Raw genomic sequence first — 21,854 nt, 5'->3', positions numbered from 1 at the left:
GCTCTACTAGTGATCATTCTGTGCTCATCATTCTTCCTCGGTGTAAAGAGGCCGGGAAACAAGCGCAGAAATACTTCAATATTGTCGATCACACTCGTTAACGACCTGAACTCAGCGCAAGTAACTACAACCGATATGTTTCTGTGTGATGGAGCAATATTTTAGCATTTGGGGCCCCACTTCATTTTTTTGCCCAGGGCCCCACTGTGTCTAAAACCGGCCCTGATGGGGGACGAACACTTTTGTCTTTATAGGATCAAGAACGCTACAAGGGCTCATACATCTGACCAACATACAGGTGGGGGCTCAGGACCAAATTTTACATCAGGGCCCATTGTACTATAGTTACACCACATATCGCGGTGCTCTCTCCTGGTACCATGCCCCATGTCTGCTACCATTACCTGCTGCGTGTGGTGGTCTTGGAGCTCGCAGTGCTGCCAGTGGAGGACACGTTGTGTTCCAGGGGGCTCCATCCAGCATGAGGGACAGGTTACGGACCTGGGCTTGAATTTCATAGATAAAGGTGGCTTGTAGGCGCTGCAGGGTGCTGCTCTCGCTGGCCCACACCTCCAGACTCTGCACCCTGTGCCCCAGAGATGAGTTATAGCTTCCGACTTCAGGCTGTGGAAACAACATAATGGGTGTACTGACTTCATTTTTGGGTCACTTCTTTCCTTTCTGCTAGGGGAATCTCCCTGCCGACACCCAACAAGTAACATCTGGTCTGTGCGATCGTATCCTCCTGCCTTATCTATTGCAATATTGATTACCTGCATATGTCCCTGCTCTGTTACCAGACTCTGCCCTCTGCGTACTGCCTTGACCCTAGTCCTGAGTTTTGTATAATCTGTGTACTGCCCTGCCCTTGGTCCTGACTTCAGTGTATTCTGCCTACTGCTCTGTCCCTGACCTCTGTGTACCTGCGCACTGCCCTGCCCCTGACCTCTGTGTACCGTGCACACTTCCCTGCCCCTGAGCTCTGTGTACCCTGCACACTGCCCTGCCCCTGAGCTCTGTGTACCCTGCACACTGCCCTGCCCCTGACCTCTGTGTACTCTGCATACTGTGCTGCCCCTGACCTCTGTGTACCCTGCACACTGCCCTGCCCCTGACCTCTGTGTACTCTGCATACTGCCATGCCCCTGACCTCTGTGTACCCTGCGCACTGTGCTGCCCCTGACCTCTGTGTACCTTGCGCAATGCCCTTCCCCTGACCTCTGAGTACTCTGCATTCTGCCATTCCCCTGACCTCTGTGTACCCTGCGCACTGCCCTGCCCCTGACCTCTGTGTACCCTGCGCACTGTGCTGCCCCTGACCTCTGTGTACCCTGCATACTGCCATGCCCCTGACCTCTGTGCACCCTGTGCACTGCCCTGCCCCTGACCTCTGTGTACTCTGCATACTGCCATGCCCCTGACCTCTGTGTACCCTGCGCACTGCCCTGCCCCTGACCTCTGTGTACCTTGCGCACTGCCCTGCCCCTGACATCTGTGTACCATGCACACTGCCCTGCCCCTGACCTCTGTGTACTCTGCATTCTGCCATGCCCCTGACCTCTGTGTACCCTGCATACTACCCTGCCCCTGACCTCTGTGTACCCTGCGCACTGTGCTGCCCCTGACCTCTGTGTACTCGGCATACTGTCATGCCCCTGACCTCTGTGCACCCTGTCCACTGCCCTGCCCCTGACCTCTGTGTACTCTGCAAACTGCCATGCCCCTGACCTCTGTGTACCCTGCGCACTGCCCTGCCCCTGACCTCTGTGTACCTTGCGCACTGCCCTGCCCCTGACATCTGTGTACCCTGTGCACTGCCCTGCCCCTGACCTCTGTGTACCCTGCGCACTGCCCTGCCCCTGACATCTGTGTATCCTGCGCACTGCCCTGCCCCTGACATCTGTGTACCCTGCGCACTGCCCTGTCCCTGACCTCTGTGTATTCTGCATACTGCCATGCCACTGACCTCTGTGTACCCTGCGCACTGCCCTGCCACTGACCTCTGTGTACTGTGCGTACTGCCCTGCCCCTGGCCTCTGTGTACCCTGCGTACTGCCCTGCCCCTGACCTCTGTGTACCCTGCTTACTGCACTGCCCCAGACCTCTGTGTACCCTGCGTACTGTACTGCCCCTGACCTCTGTGTACCCTGCGCACTCCCCTGCCACTGACCTCTGTGTACTCTGCATTCTGCCATGCCCCTGACCTCTGTGTACTCTGCATTCTGCCCTGCCCCTGACCTCTGTGTACCCTGCGCACTGCCCTGTCCCTGACCTCTGTGTATTCTGCATACTGCCATGCCACTGACCTCTGTGTACCTTGCGCACTGCCCTGCCACTGACCTCTGTGTACTGTACGTACTGCCCTGCCCCTGACCTCTGTGTACCCTGCGCACTGCCCTGCCCCTGACCTCTGTGTACCCTGCTTACTGCACTGCCCCTGACCTCTGTGTACCCTGCGCACTGTGCTGCCCCTGACCTCTGTGTACCCTGCGTACTGCCCTGCCCCTGACCTCTGTGTACCCTGCGCACTGTGCTGCCCCTGACCTATGTGTACCCTGCGCACTGCCCTGCCCCTGACCTCTGTGTACTCTGCATTCTGCCATGCCCCTGACCTCTGTGTACTCTGCATTCTGCCCTGCCCCTGACCTCTGTGTACCCTGCGCAATGTGCGGCCCCTGACCTCTGTGTACCCTGCGCACTGCCCTGCCCCTGACCTCTGTGTACTATGCATTCTGCCATGCCCCTGACCTCTGTGTATCCTGCGCACTGCCCTGCCCCTGACCTCTGTGTACCCTGCGCACTGCCGTGTCCCTGACCTCTATGTACCCTGCGCACTGCCCTGCCCCTGACCTCTGTGTACCCTGCGCAATGTGTGGCCCCTGACCTCTGTGTACCCTGCGCACTGCCCTGCCCCTGACCTCTGTGTACCCTGCATACTGCCATGCCCCTGACCTCTGTGTACTCTGCATACTGCCCTGCCCCTGACCTCTGTACACCCTGCGCACTGCCCTGCCCTTTGTATACTCTGCATACTGCCCTGCGCCTGACCTCTGTGTACTGTGCGTACTGCCCTGCCCCTGACCTCTGTGTATTCTGCATACTGCCCTGCCCCTGACGTCTGTGTACTGTGCGTACTGCCCTGCCCCTGACCTCTGTGTACCCTGCATACCGCCCTGCCCCTGAACTCTGTGTACCCTGCTTATTGCCCTGCCCCTGACCTCTGTGTACCGTGCTTACTGCCCTATCCCTGACCTGTGTACCCTGCGCACTGTGCTGCCCCTGACCTCTGTGTACCCTGCATACTGCCATGCCCCTGACCTCTGTGCACCCTGTGCACTGCCATGCCCCTAACCTCTGTGTACTCTTCATACTGCCATGCCCCTGACCTCTGTGTACCCTGTGCACTGCCCTGCCCCTGACCTCTGTGTACCTTGCGCACTGCCCTGCCCCTGACATCTGTGTACCATGCACACTGCCCTGCCCCTGACCTCTGTGTACTCTGCATTCTGCCATGCCCCTGACCTCTGTGTACCCTGCATACTACCCTGCCCCTGACCTCTGTGTACCCTGCGCACTGTGCTGCCCCTGACCTCTGTGTACTCTGCATACTGCCATGCCCCTGACCTCTGTGCACCCTGTCCACTGCCCTGCCCCTGACCTCTGTGTACTCTGCATACTGCCATGCCCCTGACCTCTGTGTACCCTGCGCACTGCCCTGCCCCTGACCTCTGTGTACCTTGCGCACTGCCCTGCCCCTGACATCTGTGTACCCTGTGCACTGCCCTGCCCCTGACCTCTGTGTACCCTGCGCACTGCCCTGCCCCTGACATCTGTGTATCCTGCGCACTGCCCTGCCCCTGACATCTGTGTACCCTGTGCACTGCCCTGTCCCTGACCTCTGTGTATTCTGCATACTGCCATGCCACTGACCTCTGTGTACCCTGCGCACTGCCCTGCCACTGACCTCTGTGTACTGTGCGTACTGCCCTGCCCCTGGCCTCTGTGTACCCTGTGTACTGCCCTGCCCCTGACCTCTGTGTACCCTGCTTACTGCACTGCCCCAGAATTCTGTGTACCCTGCGTACTGTGCTGCCCCTGACCTCTGTGTACCCTGCGCACTGCCCTGCCACTGACCTCTGTGTATTCTGCATTCTGCCATGCCCCTGACCTCTGTGTACTCTGCATTCTGCCCTGCCCCTGACCTCTGTGTACCCTGCGCACTGCCCTGTCCCTGACCTCTGTGTATTCTGCATACTGCCATGCCACTGACCTCTGTGTACCTTGCGCACTGCCCTGCCACTGACCTCTGTGTACTGTACGTACTGCCCTGCCCCTGACCTCTGTGTACCCTGCGCACTGCCCTGCCCCTGACCTCTGTGTACCCTGCTTACTGCACTGCCCCTGACCTCTGTGTACCCTGCGCACTGTGCTGCCCCTGACCTCTGTGTACCCTGCGTACTGCCCTGCCCCTGACCTCTGTGAACCCTGCTTACTGCACTGCCCCTGACCTCTGTGTACTCTGCGCACTGTGTTGCCCCTGACCTATGTGTACCCTGCGCACTGCCCTGCCCCTGACCTCTGTGTACTCTGCATTCTGCCATGCCCCTGACCTCTGTGTACTCTGCATTCTGCCCTGCCCCTGACCTCTGTGTACCCTGCGCAATGTGCGGCCCCTGACCTCTGTGTACCCTGCGCACTGCCCTGCCCCTGACCTCTGTGTACTCTGCATTCTGCCATGCCCCTGACCTCTGTGTATCCTGCGCACTGCCCTGCCCCTGACCTCTGTGTACCCTGCGCACTGCCGTGTCCCTGACCTCTATGTACCCTGCGCACTGCCCTGCCCCTGACCTCTGTGTACCCTGCGCAATGTGTGGCCCCTGACCTCTGTGTACCCTGCGCACTGCCCTGCCCCTGACCTCTGTGTACCCTGCATACTGCTATGCCCCTGACCTCTGTGTACTCTGCATACTTCCCTGCCCCTGACCTCTGTACACCCTGCGCACTGCCCTGCTCTTTGTATACTCTGCATACTGCCCTGCCCCTGACCTCTGTGTACTGTGCGTACTGCCCTGCCCCTGACCTCTGTGTATTCTGCATACTGCCCTGCCCCTGACGTCTGTGTACTGTGCGTACTGCCCTGCCCCTGACCTCTGTGTACCCTGCATACCGCCCTGCCCCTGACCTCTGTGTATCCTGCTTATTGCCCTGCCCCTGACCTCTGTGTACCTTGCTTACTGCCTTATCCCTGACCTGTGTACCCTGCGCACTGTGCTGCCCCTGACCTCTGTGTACCCTGCGCACTGCCCTGCCCCTGACCTCTGTGTACCCTGCATACTGCCATGGCCCTGACCTCTGTGTACTCTGCATACTGCCATGCCCCTGACCTCTGTGTACCCTGTGCACTGCCCTGCCCCTGACCTGTGTACTCTGCATACTGCCATGCCCCTGACCTCTGTGTACCCTGCGCACTACTCTGCCCCTGACCTCTGTGTTCTGTGCGTACTGCCCTGCCCCTGACCTCTGTGTACCCTGCACACTGCCCTGCCCCTGACCTCTGTGTACTGTGCCTACTGCCCTGCCCCTGACCTCTGTGTACCCTGCGCACTGCCCTGCCCCTGACCTCTGTGTACTCTGCATTCTGCCATGCACCTGACCTCTGTGTACTCTGCATTCTGCCCTGCCCCTGACCTCTGTGTACCCTGCGCACTGCCCTGCCCCTGACCTCTGTGTACTCTGCATTCTGCCATGCCCCTGACCTCTGTGTATCCTGCGCACTGCCCTGCCCCTGACCTCTGTGTACCCTGCGCACTGCCATGTCCCTGACCTCTATGTACCCTGCGCACTGCCCTGCCCCTGACCTCTGTGTACCCTGCGCAATGTGTGGCCCCTGACCTCTGTGTACCCTGCGCACTGCCCTTCCCCTGAGCTCTGTGTACCCTGCATACTGCCATGCCCCTGACCTCTGTGTACTCTGCATACTTCCCTGCCCCTGACCTCTGTACACCCTGCGCACTGCCCTGCCCTTTGTATACTCTGCATACTGCCCTGCCCCTGACCTCTGTGTACTGTGCGTACTGCCCTGCCCCTGACCTCTGTGTATTCTGCATACTGCCCTGCCCCTGACGTCTGTGTACTGTGCGTACTGCCCTGCCCCTGACCTCTGTGTACCCTGCATACCGCCCTGCCCCTGACCTCTGTGTACCCTGCTTATTGCCCTGCCCCTGACCTCTGTGTACCCTGCGCACTACTCTGCCCCTGACCTCTGTGTTCTGTGTGTACTGCCCTGCCCCTGACCTCTGTGTACCCTGCACACTGCCCTCTGTGTACCCTGACCTCTGTGTACTGTGCATACTGCCCTGCCCCTGACCTCTGTGTACCCTGCGTACTGCCCTGCCCCTGACCTCTGTGTACCCTACGTACTGCCCTACCCCTGACATTTGTGTATCCTGCTCACTGCCCTGCCCCTGACCTCTGTGTACCCTGCCCTATCCCTGACCTGTGTACCCTGCGCACTTTGCTGCCCCTGACCTCTGTGTACCCTGCGCACTGCCCTGCCCCTGACCTCTGTGTACCCTGCATACTGCCATGGCCCTGACCTCTGTGTACTCTGCATACTGCCATGCCCCTGACCTCTGTGTACCCTGTGCACTGCCCTGCCCCTGACCTGTGTACTCTGCATACTGCCATGCCCCTGACCTCTGTGTACCCTGCGCACTACTCTGCCCCTGACCTCTGTGTTCTGTGTGTACTGCCCTGCCCCTGACCTCTGTGTACCCTGCACACTGCCCTGCCCCTGACCTCTGTGTACTGTGCATACTGCCCTGCCCCTGACCTCTGTGTACCCTGCGTACTGCCCTGCCCCTGACCTCTGTGTACCCTACGTACTGCCCTACCCCTGACATTTGTGTATCCTGCTCACTGCCCTGCCCCTGACCTCTGTGTACCCTGCGTACTGCCCTGCCCCTGACCTGTATACTCTGCAAATTGCCGTTCCCCTGATCCTGAACTCTGTGTACTCTGCATACGGCCCTGCCCCTGATCTCTGTGTACTTTGTGTATTGCCCTTCCCCTGATCCTTATCTGTGTATACTCAGCATACTGCCCTGCCCCTGACCTCTGTGTACTCTGCATACTGCCCTGACCTCTATGTACTCTGCATACTGCCCTGCCCCTGATTCTGACCTTTGTGTACTCTGTATACTGTCCTGCCTCTGACCTGATCCTAACCTCTGTGTACTCTATGCACTGTACTGTCCCTAACCTGACCTGTTATGATGAGTCACCAAAGGAGGAAAAAACAAAATACTAGCTAAGTCCAGAAAAACCAGAGAAGTTGGCAGCTATCAGATTGCAGACCCCTGAACCTATCCACAACAACTAGCAGTAGCCGTTGGGGGTTCCTACTGTGCCTTAGACCCCTCGATCACAGCCGGAGAACTACATAGCCTAAAGACAGAAAAGGGAAAAACTAAACTGCCCCAGAGCAGACCCCAAAGCAATAGGCATCCCCCAACATATAATGACGGTGAAGCAAGATGAAAACACTAACACAGATAGAAAGATAGGTTGAGCAAATGATGGGGCCCAAGCTAACTAAATAGGACAGGATAGGAAAGCCGCTGTCTGCCATCCGCAAAAACCCTATCCAAAATGTGCCAACCGACTGATAGGAAAAACAGGCCCTGAAGTCGCTAGGCTTCAAAAGACTATATCAGCACTCAGGTATATTCTGAAGACAGAGCAAAAGATCAACAGATCAGAGACAAAAATGGAATTCAGCTCACCCCCGGCCGGGGATGGCAGAATTCCCAAAAAACAAGGCAAAACAGAAACAAAACTGAAGTGTACAAAGCAGAGCAGAAAAACTTAGCTTTGAGACGCAGGAATCAGACTCGTCTCCAAGAATCCAGCAGGATCACCAGCAAGGCAGAAGGGCGTCGGCTGCCTTATATCCAGTCCTCAATTCCAGCCACCCAGTCATCATCTAGCTGCCCAGGTGTTTGGTAATCAGCCTCACTACCTTCCTTCACCAGAGGAGGGAGATCATCAGACCTCAACGGTGAAGGGAAAAATGAACTCACAACAGTACCTCCCTCTTGAGGAGGGGTCACCAAACCCTCATCCTTGCCACCAGGGCGATCCGGGTGAGCCTGATGAAAGGCACGCACCAATCTTTTGGCATGAATATCAGAGGCAGAGACCCAGGAATTATCCTCCTGACCATAACCCTTCCACTTAACCAAATACTGGAGTCTCCGTCTAGCCAGATGGGAATCCAGTATCTTCTCTACCTCATATTCCATGTTACCTTCAACCAATACAGGGTCAGGAGGTGCCACCACAGGAACTACTGGTTCAACAAACCTCTTCAACAAGGACTTATGAAACACATTATGAATTTTAAATGTGACAGGAAGAGCCAACCGAAAAGAGACAGGATTAATAATCTCCAAAATCTTGTAAGGTCCAATAAATCTAGGCTTAAACTTAGGAGAAGCCACCTTCATAGCGATATTTTTTGATGACAACCAAACCATATCACCCACCTTAAACTGGGGACCAACGGTCCTACGCCGGTTGGAAAACCGCTGGGCCTTTTCCTGGGAGAGAGACAACTTATCCACTACTTGGTCCCAGATCTGGTGCATTCTCTCCACCACAGTGTCAACACCTGGGCAGGCAGAAGGCTCCACCTGCCCTGAAGAAAATCGAGGGTGAAACCCAAAGTTACAAAAAAAAGGTGACATCAAAGTGGCAGAACTAGCTCTGTTATTTAAAGCAAATTCGGCCAAGGGCAAAAATGAAACCCAATCATCCTGATCGGCAGAAATAAAACATCTCAAATACGACTCCAAAGTCTGGCTTGTTCACTCCGTCTGCCCATTGGTCTGAGGGTGAAACGCAGAGGAGAAGGACAACTGAATTCCCAGCTTGGAACAGAAAGTCCTCCAAAATCTAGACACAAACTGAACTCCTCTGTGAGATACAATGTTCTCAAGAATCCCGTGCAAGCGAACCACCTGTTGCAAAAACAAGGGCACCAACTCAGAGGAAGATGGCAACTTAGGGAGTGGTACAAGATGAACCATCTTAGCGAATCTATCACAAATCACCCAAATAACAGTCATTCTCTGAGAGACAGGCATATCAGGGATAAAATCCATTGAAATATGGGTCCATGGCCTCCTGGGCACCGGCAAAGGCATCAACAAGCCACTAGAGCGAGAACAAGGTTTAGACCGGGAGCAAGTCCCACAGGACTGCACAAAATTCCTGACATCGTGAGACAAGGCGGGCCACCAAAAAGACCGACTCACCAGATCTCTAGTACCAAAAATACCTGGATGACCAGCCAATGCAGAGCAATGAACTTCAGACATCACTCTCTTCCTCCACTGGTCAGGAACATACAACTTTCCACTGGGACAACGCTCAGGTTTGTCCTCCTGAAACTCTTCCAGAGCACGTCTCAAATCGGGCGAGATGGCAGAAAGAACTACCCCCTCGCCTACGATGGTAGCAGGCTTAGTCACAACAGGAGAATCAGCAAGGAAACTCCTAGAGAGGGCGTCTGCCTTGACATTCTTAGTGCCCGGAAGAAAAGAGACCACAAAATCAAAACGTGTGAAAAACAAGGCCCACCTAGCCTGTCTAGGATTCAAGCGCTTGGCGGACTCCAGGTAAATCAAATTCTTGTGGTCAGTAAGGACCACGACTTGGTGTTTGGCTCCCTCCAACCAATGTCTCCACTCCTCAAATGCCCATTTCATGGCCAACAGTTCCCGATTCCCCACATCATAGTTACGTTCGGATGAGGAGAACTTTCGGGAAAAGAAAGCACAAGGATTCATTTTAGATGTCACAGGATCTTTTTGGGACAACACCGCTCCTGCACCAATCTCAGAAGCGTCCACCTCCACCTGAAACAGGAGTGAGACATCAGGTTGCAGCAAAACCGGAGCAGAAGTGAATCTTCGCTTCAGCTCCTGAAAGGAAGAAACAGCCTCCGGAGACCAATTCAGCACATCAACACCCTTCCTAGTCAAATCAGTCAATGGCTTGGCAATACCAGAAAAATTAGCTATAAATTTCCGATAAAAATTAGCAAAACCCAAAAACTTCTGGAGGGCCTTCAAAGAAGTGGGCTGAACCCAATCATAAATGGCCTGTACCTTGGCCGGGTCCATTTCAATAGTTGACGGAGACAAAATAAATCCCAAAAATGAAATCCTCAGTACCCCAAAAAGGCATTTCGATCCCTTGATATACAGGGAATTCTCCCTCAAAATCCGGAACACAGTCCGAACATGTTCCACATGAGAGTCCCAATTCTTGGAGAAGATCAAAATATCATCCAGATAGATAATCAAAAATTTATCCACAAAGTCTCGGAATATATCGTTCATAAAGCACTGGAAGACAGAAGGGGCATTAGTGAGCCCAAAAGGCATCACCAGGTACTCAAAATGTCCCTCCGGAGAATTAAACGCCATCTTCCATTCATCCCCATGCTTAATGCGAATAAGATTATACGCCCCCCTGAGGTCAAGCTTGGTAAACCAGCAAGCACCTTTAACTCTGGAGAATAGATCAGAAATCAGGGGTAACGGATACTGATATTTAACAGTAATTTTGTTGAGGGCACGATAGTCAATACAAGGCCTTAATGAACCATCCTTTTTAGCCACGAAAAAAAAACAGCACCTAAGGGTGAAGAGGATGGTCTGATATGACCCTTCTCCAACGACTCCTTAATATAGGATCGCATAGCCTCGTGCTCGGGTACAGATAAATTGAAAAGCCGACCCTTGGGGAATTTACACCCCGGGTTCAGCTCAATTGCACAGTCATAACTCCTATGAGGAGGCAAAGACGCAGACTCATTCTCACTAAATACATCATAAAAGTCAGCCAAATAGTCAGGAACATCATGCGACTGGGGAGAGGTGGAGAAAACAGGAGCATCACTAAGGGCACACCGACAACCCCAACTCACCACAGACAAAGATTTCGAATCCAGAACTGGATTATGGATTTGTAACCAGGGAAACCCCAGAACAATGGTATCATGCAAATTATGCAACACCAAAAATCTGCAATTTTCTTGATGGTCTGGGGCGACTCGCATTACCACCTGGGTCCAAAACTGAGGTTTATTCTTTGCCAAAGGAGTAGCATCAATACCCCTCAAAGGGATAGGCGTCCGCAGAGGTGTCATAGGAAATCCACAACGTTTAGCAAAATCCAAGTCCATCAGGTTCAGAGCTGCTCCCGAATCCACAAAAGCCTTGGCGGAAAATGTGGACAGGGAGAAGATCAGAGTAATTGCCAGAAGAAACTTAGGTTGAACACCACCCACAGAAAACGTGTGTGCACAACGTTTCTCTCGTTTAGGGCAGACAGAAATAATATGCCAGTCATCTGGCATAGGTGTTTTCCTTGCATGTCGCATGAGATTATTTTGGTAGTTCCTCGTTACACAATGGCAGAGACTGCGCCAGCCGCCGCTCCTCCTCCTCCCGCCGAACCGGCCGCCAAGTCCAAGAAGCAGCCAAAGAAATCCGCTGCAGGGAGCGCCAAGAAGAGCATGAAGCCCTCCGGCCCCAGCGTGTCCGAGCTGATCGTCAAAGCCGTGTCCGCCTCCAAGGAGCGCAGCGGGGTGTCTCTGGCGCCCTGAAGAAGGCTCTGGCTGCCGGAGGGTACGATGTGGAGAAGAATAACAGCCGCCTGAAGCTTGCCGTCAGGGTTCTGGTCACTAAGGGCGCCCTGCTCCAGGTGAAGGGCAGCGGCGCCTCCGGGTCATTCAAGCTGAACAAGAAGCAGGAGACCAAGGACAAGAAAAAGCCGGCGGCTGCGGCCAAGAAACCCGCAGCCAAGAAAGCGGCCAAATCCCCGAAAAAGCCCAAGAAGGCTCCGACCGCGGCCAAGAAGAGCCCGAAAAAAGCTAAGAAGACCGCAGCAGCCAAGAGCCCCAAGAAGCCGAAGGCCGCTCCGAAGCCCAAGAAGGTGACAAAGAGCCCCGCTAAGAAGGCGGCGAAACCCAAAGCTGCCAAGAGTCCGGCTAAGAAAGCGGCTAAAGCAAAGAAGCCCGCGGCCAAGAAATAAGCGGAGCCGCCCTGTCCTCATCCCACAGGGCTGTGGAGGTGTACTGCAAGAGAGGTAGGATAGGAGGAGTCCTGGCACGCCTTCGGAGGAGAGGGTTCAGAACAGCTCTTCCTTCACTCCACTTGGCTAATGTCCATTCCTTATCTAACAAAATGGAGGAAGTGAACTTACTTTGTAACATGAGATCTGATATGGCCAATTCAGCTGCTCTTTGTTTTACTGAGACCTGGTTGAATGACACCATCCCTGATTGTAGTCTGGATCTACCTGGTTTTGTTATCTACAGAGCTGACCGTGATTGTGTAGCTTCAGGTAAACAAAGGGGGGGTGGGGTATGTCTCTACATCAACACTAGCTGGTGCTGTGATGTTAACATACTGGGAAAAGGTTGCTCTCCAGATCTAGAGTACCTTGAACTCAATTGTAGACCATTTTACGCTCCAAGAGAGTTTTCATCTATGGTTCTGGTTGCAGTATATATTCCCCCTCAAGCATCTGTTAAAGCTGCTATTGGTGAATTAGCTTGCAAAATATCAGAATGGGAGAAAGGATCTCCTGAAGCATTTGTGATCGTAATGGGGGACTTTAACAAAGGAAAACTCAACCTGGATCTCCCCAAATTTACTCAACATATAAACTGCTTCACGAGAGAGAACAATACGCTTGATCACTGCTATACTGTCTTAAAAGGGGCCTACAGGGCAGTGAGGAGAGCAGCAGTGGGCTTTTCAGATCATTGTCTAATTCATTTAATTCCAGCCTACAGGCAAAGGTTGAAAACATCCAAACCTACAGTTTATACAAAGAAGACATGGTCTGAGGAGGCAAAATTGCAACTGCAAGCATGCTTTGAATGCACGGACTGGGAGGTATTCCAGGAAACATGCTCGGGTCTGGATGAATGGGTTGATGCAGTGTCCTCATATATCCGTTTTTGTGAAGACACGTTTATTCCATCCAAATCTGTCCACTTTCGGGGAAACAACAAGCCGTGGTTTACAAATAAAGTCAGGTTGATCCGTAAGAGAAAAGAGGAGGCTTATAAAGCAGGCGATATTACTGAATTCAAGAAACTTAGGAACTCGCTATCTAAAGAGATCAAGTTAGCCAAACACGAGTATGCAAAGATTCTGGAGGAAAGGTTCTCATCAAAAGATACTAGATCTGCATGGAGAGGATTAAGAGAGGTCACCAATTATAAAAGTCACCCCACTATAGTGAACCCCAGCAGAAGTCTGGCAGAAGAGTTAAATGAATTCTACTGCAGATTTGAGGCAAGCTCTACACACAGTGGCTATTCATCTCTAAGCTCCTCAGTCTGTTCATATAAAGATCATTCATTGTGCAACACCCAAGTAGTGATCTCCGAGGCAGAGGTGATACGCATCCTGAAGGGACTTAAGGTCAAAAAGGCACCTGGCCCTGATGGTGTATCTCCAATGTGTCTGAAAGTATGTGCTACCCAGGTTGCCCCTATACTGACAAATATATACAATGTGTCACTGAAAGAGTGCGTTGTACCTCAGTGTTGGAAAAATTCCACAATTATCCCTGTACCCAAGAAAGTGGGATCCTCTGAGTTGAACGACTATAGACCAGTAGCACTCACATCTGTAGCTATGAAAGTCTTCGAAAGAATTATGATGTCCCACCTGATAAAATTCACGCAGAAGCTATGGGACCCGCTTCAGTTTGCCTATAAGGAGAATCGTTCGGCAAACGACACTGTCAATCTGGCACTGAAGTACATTTTGGATCATACAGATGAACGGCACTCATATGTCCGGATTCTTTTCATGGACTTTAGCTCAGCGTTGAATACCATTGATCCGAATTTACTTCATAAGAAAATGGTAGCTCTTGGAGTCCCTCTCAACTTATGCTTGTGGATTTATAACTTCCTGACAGCCAGGATACAGAGTGTAAAAGTTGGACCATTCACTTCGGACACCTTGGTCACAAACATCGGGGCACCTCAGGGGTGTGTTTTGTCCCCGTTACTGTTTTCTCTCTATACGAATGATTGCATCTCTTCAGCAGACTCAGTAAAAATCTTGAAATTTGCCGATGATATGACACTGATTGGTCTCATCAGGGGAAATGCTGAAGACTTGTATCGGAGTGAGGTGGAAAGAATATGTGACTGGTGTAAAGCCAATAATCTTGTACTCAACACTAAAAAAACTGCTGAGATGGTTGTGGATTTTAGGAAAGATCAACATGAGATACTTCCAATCTACATCCATGACGAAGTGGTTCTTAGGGTCACAGAGACCAAATTCCTTGGTGTTATCATCTCTCATGATCTTAAATGGGGGAAAAACGTGGATGCTGTTATAAGAAAAGCACAACAGAGGATGTTCTTCCTGCGTCAGCTGAAAAGATATGGTTTGTCTAAGAATCTGCTGATCTTATTCTTTAATGCTGTCATCAGATCTGTGATTTGTTCCTCTCTGATAGTCTGGTATGGGGGAGCCACTGCGCATGACAAACTCCGCTTTCAAAGGACTTTCAGAACAGCAGAGAGAATTATAGGCTCCCCCCTGCCTAAAATCCAGGATCTTTATGATAAGAGTATTCGATCCCACGCATTGAAAATTTCATCCGATCCCTCTCACCCGGGACACTCCTCATTCCAACTACTCCCTTCAGGACGTCGCTTCAGAGTCCCCAAATGCAGCACCAACCGCCATATGAACAGCTTCTATCCACTCTCTGTTCAACAATTAAATCGTCATGTGTAGACTATATACTGTATCTGTCTTGTTAGATGTTACTTGTTGTATCTGTTGTTATATATTATGTTGCCTCTTTGCCACAAAGAATTCCTTGTATATATGTAATATGTACTTGGCGATAATAAATTTGATTGATTGATTGATTGATTGATCTCCACAAAAAAAAACACAGCTTATTACGCCTTCTGAACTCCTGACGTTGCGCCCTAGAAAAAACTCTATCACATTGCATAGGTTCAGACATTTGTTCAACAGGTGGCAAGATCTCTCGTGTAGTTTTGCGTTCACGTAAATGCCGATCCACCTGAATGGCTAATGAGATAGAATCGTCAAGACCAGGGAACAGGAAATCCCACCATAGTATCTTTTAGAGTTTCGGACAAACCCTTCTGAAAGAGGGCTGCCAAGGCACAATCATTCCAGGTAGTAAGGACCACCCACTTTCGGAATTTTTGACAGTACAACTCTGCCGAATCCTGACCCTGGCTTAATGCCAACAGGGTCTTTTCAACATGATCAATAGCATTAGGTTCATCATACAACAACCCCAAGCCTTGAAAAAATGCGTTCACATTATTCAGAATAGGATCATCAGGTTTCAAAGAAAACGTCCAATCCTGGGGATCACCGCGCAGCAAAGAGATGACAATTTTAACCTGCTGCGCGGAGTTCCCCGACGAGTTAGGTTTCAAGGCAAAAAATAATTTACAGTTATTCTTGAAATTCAAGAATTTAGACCGATCCCCAAAAAACACATCAGGAGTATGAATCTTTGGTTCAGCAGCATGTGAATGAGCAAGATAGGTGGAAATTCCCCGCACTTCAGCAGCGAGCTGCTCCACACGATCAGACAATTGCTTCATCTCCATTGAGAGAAAAATTCCCCCTATGGCCTCAGAGATATAGAGGAAAAAATCTGCACCAAAAAAAAAAAAAAATTCTGACACTTTTTTTTTCTTTTTTTTTTTTTTTTCTTACAATTCTCTCCTGCTATTGAGTACCCTAGGATCTGCGGTATGGCTGGTGATTCTGTTATGATGAGTCACCGAAGGAGGAAAAAACAAAATACTAGCTAAGTCCAGAAAAAAACAGAGAGGTTGGCAGCTATCGGATTGCAGACCCCTGAACCTATCCACAACAACTAGCAGTAGCTGTGGGGGGTTCCTATGGTGCCCTAGATCCCTCGATCACAGCCGGAGAACTACATAGCATAAAGACAGAAAGGGGAAAAACTAAACTGCCCCAGAGCAGACCCCAAAGCAATAGGCAGCCCCCAACATATAATGACAGTGAAGCAAGATGAAAACACTAACACAGATAGAAAGATAGGTTGAGCAAATGATGGGGCCCAAGCTAACTAAATAGGACAGGATAGGAAAGCCGCTGTCTGCCATCCGCAAAAACCCTATCCAAAATGTGCCAACCGACTGATAGGAAAAACAGGCCCTGAAGTCGCTAGGCTTCAAAAGACTATATCAAAATACTAGCTAAGTCCAGAAAAACCAGAGAGGTTGGCAGCTATCGGATTGCAGACCCCTGAACCTATCCACAACAACTAGCAGTAGCCGTGGGGGGTTCCTACGGTGCCCTAGACCCCTCGATCACAGCCGGAGAACTACATAGCCTAAAGACAGAAAGGGGAAAAACTAAACTGCCCCAGAGCAGACCCCAAAGCAATAGGCAGCCCCCAACATATAATGACTGTGAAGCAAGATGAAAACACTAACACAGATAGAAAGATAGGTAGAGCAAATGATGGGGCCCAAGCTAACTAAATAGGACAGGATAGGAAAGCCGCTGTCTGCCATCCGCAAAAACCCTATCCAAAATGTGCCAACCGACTGATAGGAAAAACAGGCCCTGAAGTCGCTAGGCTTCAAAAGACTATATCAGCACTCAGGTATATTCTGAAGACAGAGCAAAAGATCAACAGATCAGAGACAAAAATGGAATTCAGCTCACCCCCGGCCGGGGATGGCAGAACTCCCAAAAAACAAGGCAAAACAAAAACAAAACTGAAGTGTACAAAGCAGAGCAGAAAAACTTAGCTTTGAGACGCAGGAATCAGACTGGTCTCCAAGAATCCAGCAGGATCACCAGCAAGGCAGAAGGGCGTCGGCTGCCTTATATCCAGTCCTCAATTCCAGCCACCCAGTCATCATCAAGCTGCCCAGGTGTTTGGTAATCAGCCTCACTACCTTCCTTCACCAGAGGAGGGAGTTCATCAGACCTCAACGGTGAAGGGAAAAATGAACTCACAACACTGACCTCTGTGTATTCTGCATACTTTCCTGCCCCTGACCTGATCCTGACCTCTGTGTACTCTATGTACTGTGATGACCTCTATGTACTTGTGGGGAAGGTGACTTGACGGACAGACTTGACTGGAAGTAGGAGGGGATGGTTTGTGCACTATAGATGGAGATTGGCAATAACAGAAGGGTAACAGCTGGGAAAGATAGAAATGGGAGTGCAGTACCTAGAATTGACCACAAGATGGCAGGCGGGAGTGTAGTTCAGGACATGACATCAGCTTAAGGCTTAGGAAACCGCTTAGTCATGAGGGCGGGGAGATAGGAGCCCTGGAGGGAAATTCCCAGTGAGAGAGGGGATAAATAGGACAGGACAGGGTTCCAGGTTAGGTTAGTCCCGGGAGGAGCTCAGGTGGAGAGACTCACTACAGAAGACTGACGACGGTGGAGAGCTCAACCAGGGGACTGACAGGAGAAGACAGTCAGGGGGGTGGCCCTGACACGACGTACCACAGGACAGACGAGGCCCCGGGGGTACCGATTGGACGACGACCTCGGGCAGGTGAAGCGCTGGCGGTAGATTGGTCTAGGACAGCCCCAGCGAAAGATTCGTGAGGAACGTCACCACGACTGAAGGAAAGGTGAAGGTACCCGAGCCTGGACACGGAGAGCTATAAAGGTGCTGCAGTGTGTGGCTACGGTCGTCAAGAGGATGGCCAATAAACTCAGACCTGTTACAATTGGAATCTGCCTCCATCTCGTCTTTGCACCGTCTGGTCGCAGTAAGCAGTGGACCACCCCCAATCTGGCCCCTACCACATACTCTGCATACTGCCCCTGATCCTTATCTCTGTATACTCTGCATACTACCCTGCTCCTGATCCTTATCTCTGTATACTCTGCATACTGCCCCTGATCCTTATCTCTGTATACTCTGCATACTGCCCTGCCCCTGATCCTTATCTCTGTATACTCTGCATACTGCCCCTGATCCTTTTCTCTGTATACTCTGCATACTGCCCTGCCCCTGATCCTTATCTCTGTATACTCTGCATACTGCCCCTGATCCTTTTCTCTGTATACTCTGCATACTGCCCTGCCCTTGATCCTTATCTCTGTATACTCTGCATACTGCCCTGCTCCTGATCCTTATCTCTGTATACTCTGCATACTGCCCCTGATCCTTTTCTCTGTATACTCTGCATACTGCCCTGCCCCTGATCCTTATCTCTGTATACTCTGCATACTGCCCCTGATCCTTTTCTCTGTATACTCTGCATACTGCCCTGCCCTTGATCCTTATCTCTGTATACTCTGCATACTGCCCTGCTCCTGATCCTTATCTCTGTATACTCTGCATACTGCCCCTGATCCTTTTCTCTGTATACTCTGCATACTGCCCTGCCCTTGATCCTTATCTCTGTATACTCTGCATACTGCCCTGCCCCTGATCCTTATGTCTGTATACTCTGCATACTGCCCTGCTTCCTGATCCTTATCTCTGTATACTCTGCATACTGCCCTGCCCCTGATCCTTATCTCTGTATACTCTGCCTACTGCCCTGCTCCTGACCTCTGTATACTCTGCATACTGCCCTGCCCCTGATCCTTATCTCTGTATACTCTGCATACTGCCCTGCCCCTGACCTCTGTGTACTGGATGTACTGTCCTGACCTCTATGTACTCTGCATACTGCCCTGCCCCTGATCCTTATCTCTGTATACTCTGCCTACTGCCCTGCTCCTGACCTCTGTATACTCTGCATACTGCCCTGCCCCTGATCCTTATCTCTGTATACTCTGCATACTGCCCTGCCCCTGACCTCTGTGTACTGGATGTACTGTCCTGACCTCTATGTACTCTGCATACTGCCCTGCCCCTGATCCTTATCTCTGTATACTCTGCATACTGCCCCTGATCCTTTTCTCTGTATACTCTGCATACTGCCCTGCCCTTGATCCTTATCTCTGTATACTCTGCATACTGCCCTGCTCCTGATCCTTATCTCTGTATACTCTGCATACTGCCCTGCCCCTGATCCTTATGTCTGTATACTCTGCCTACTGCCCTGCTCCTGACCTCTGTATACTCTGCATACTGCCCTGCCCCTGATCCTTATCTCTGTATACTCTGCCTACTGCCCTGCTCCTGACCTCTGTATACTCTGCATACTGCCCTGCCCCTGATCCTTATCTCTATATACTCTGCATACTGCCCTGCCCCTGACCTCTGTGTACTGGATGTACTGTCCTGACCTCTATGTACTCTGCATACTGCCCTGCCCCTGATCCTTATCTCTGTATACTCAGCATACTGCCCTGCCCCTGATCCTGACCTTTGCTTTGTCTGCTTTGTGCTTTGGAACCTGGCAGGAAACTATTCTTCTTCTCTACTGGCACTGACTCCTACAGTTTGTGGGATTTAGTATTCATATGATCATGAAGCCGTGTCCCAAATCCACTATCCTGGACAAAATATTTTTGGTTGGAAAGGTGTCAAAATCAAATTAACTGGACTATGGAACAAGCGAACCAGGAGGAAACAATAAACACATCGGAGAATAAAGAAGAGCAATAAGTAACTAATCAAACACGTTCAGAATCTCCCTGAAATTTTGGATTTGACAGAGCCAAGACTTAGTACAAATCCAGAAAAATGGTGGCCAGTCATTTTGCTGGATTGTTTTAAAGTCCAAGAAGGAGATAAAATGTGCATAGAAGAGCAGGTCGATATAATTTGATTTATTATTTTTTAAGCCTCCATTTATTGCGCTTTGGGGACTGATCGTTGATTTTCAGACTAAACTTAATCTGCTCAAGACAAGTTTGAGGGCAGTTTGCTCTTCCGCGGTGGAGGACAATCAAGCTCTATGTTGATGTTGCCCTTGGTTGGACTGGAACATGGACCCCATCTCTATACAGCAAACCACCTAACTATTGTACTAGTTAGGAAAAATCCTGTAAACGTTTTGTGATTGCAGTCATGCAAAGCCAATCTGGAGCCTCCAGGTGTCACTATAAAGTCAAAACCTGTACCTGATGTTCTAACATTCGCAGACGATGTCTATGGTTCCTGAGCTCCTCCTGAAGCTCAGCTATGAGCTCCCGCATCTCTAGAATGTGTTGTTTCCTCTCCTCATTCTCATGGAGCCAGTAGGACACTTCGTCAGTACAACGGAAAATATCTGGGCAACGGTGTCCATCTTGTTGAGGCAACGTAGCAATCATCTTACACTTTCCATTCCTCAGGACATGATTGCTGTATTCCCCACAGCCTCTACGCGCGGAGTCCCCGTGAGATGTCTGAAAGGAGTGATAGTCATTCAGAGACAAGATGCCTGGAATTAGTGGCCATATGAAGCCAGACATGAGTAGATGGACCGCCATTTATAAAATGACTCCAATCGTCAAAGCCATGAAGGGAGTGCAGAGATTAGGACAGACCGATATTCCTGGGAAGGAAGTCCATGAGAAGTTTTTTGCTTTGGCTCTGGGATCACTAGTCGACATTGGTTATGTACAGTCCACAGGAGTCACTCTGTCATCCTGGAAAGACAATTACATGTAAAACTTAGCGATAAGGCCTGTTTCACACTTGCTTTTTTTTGCAGCGCGTTTTTCCCGCAAAAAAACGCATTGAAAAACGCATACAAAAGCATACAACTGCTGCGTTTTTTTCAAGCATTTTTATGAGCATGCATGAAAAAAACGCAGCGTTTTTATGCGTTTGTATGCGTTTTTAGTGCGTTTTTACCGCGTTTGCGTTTTTTTCCAACATTAGGTGGCCCCTCACACTAACCCAAACCATGACTTTACTAACCCTAACCCTGACCCTAACCCTAACCCTAACCATGACCCTAACCCTAACCCTAACCCTTAACCAAACCATACTTAACCCTAACCCTGACCCTAACCCTAACCATGACCCTAACCCTAACCCTAACCCTTAACCAAACCATACTTAACCCTAACCCTGACCCTAACCCTGACCCTAACCCTAACCCTAACCCTGACCCTAACCCTTAACCAAACCATACTTAACCCTAACCCTGACCCTAACCCTAACCCTAACCCTAACCCTGACCCTAACCCTAACCCTTAACCAAACCATACTTAATCCTAACCCTGACCCTAACCCTAACCCTTAACCAAACCATACTTAACCCTAACCCTGACCCTAACCCTAACCCTAACCCTAACCCTGACCCTAACCCTAACCCTAACCCTTAACCAAACCATACTTAACCCTAACCCTGACCCTAACCCTGACCCTAACCCTAACCCTAACCCTGACCCTAACCCTTAACCAAACCATACTTAACCCTAACCCTGACCCTAACCCTAACCCTAACCCTAACCCTGACCCTAACCCTTAACCAAACCATACTTAACCCTAACCCTGACCCTAACCCTAACCCTAACCCTAACCCTAACCCTGACCCTAACCCTAACCCTAAACCCCCTTAACTAACCCTAACTCTAACCCAAACCCCTAAATTCCATGGTTAACAAAAAAAAACGCATGTGCAAAAAAACGCATACATAAGCATGCCAATGCGCACATATGCGCACCCATAGACTTATATTGGGTGTCTTGCTGTAAAAAAACGCATTGCGCGCGCATGCGTTTTTTTGAGGCAAATCGGACGCATAAAAAATGCAACAAGTTGCATTTTGTGCGCCCGAGCGCATACCGCAAAAAAACGCATGCGCGGTAAAACGCATACAAACGCATGTGTATGCGCACATAAACGCATCC

At 50.7% G+C, this 21,854-nt stretch overlaps 1 protein-coding gene across 1 annotated transcript in view; it reads right to left on the bottom strand.

Annotated features, from left to right (window-relative positions):
* The window catches only part of LOC141074308 (angiopoietin-4-like), a 72,481-nt gene extending 51,999 nt beyond the window's left edge, over positions 1–20,482 (bottom strand). The window contains exons 1-2 of the mRNA XM_073561937.1: positions 20,132–20,482; positions 405–624 (exon numbers count right to left, since the gene is read on the bottom strand). Of these exons, the coding sequence (XP_073418038.1) occupies positions 405–624; positions 20,132–20,482 (571 nt within the window). The remainder of the gene's footprint in view (positions 1–404; positions 625–20,131) is intronic.
* Positions 20,483–21,854: the final 1,372 nt, after the last annotated feature.

The sequence above is a fragment of the Dendrobates tinctorius genome, unplaced genomic scaffold (genome assembly GCF_039654945.1).
Source record: "Dendrobates tinctorius isolate UK_male_01 unplaced genomic scaffold, ASM3965494v1 ptg000332l, whole genome shotgun sequence".
Taxonomy (NCBI): domain Eukaryota; kingdom Metazoa; phylum Chordata; class Amphibia; order Anura; family Dendrobatidae; genus Dendrobates; species Dendrobates tinctorius.
The sequence above is the reverse complement of the archived record's forward strand: the minus strand, read 5'-3'. Positions and strand labels throughout refer to the sequence as shown.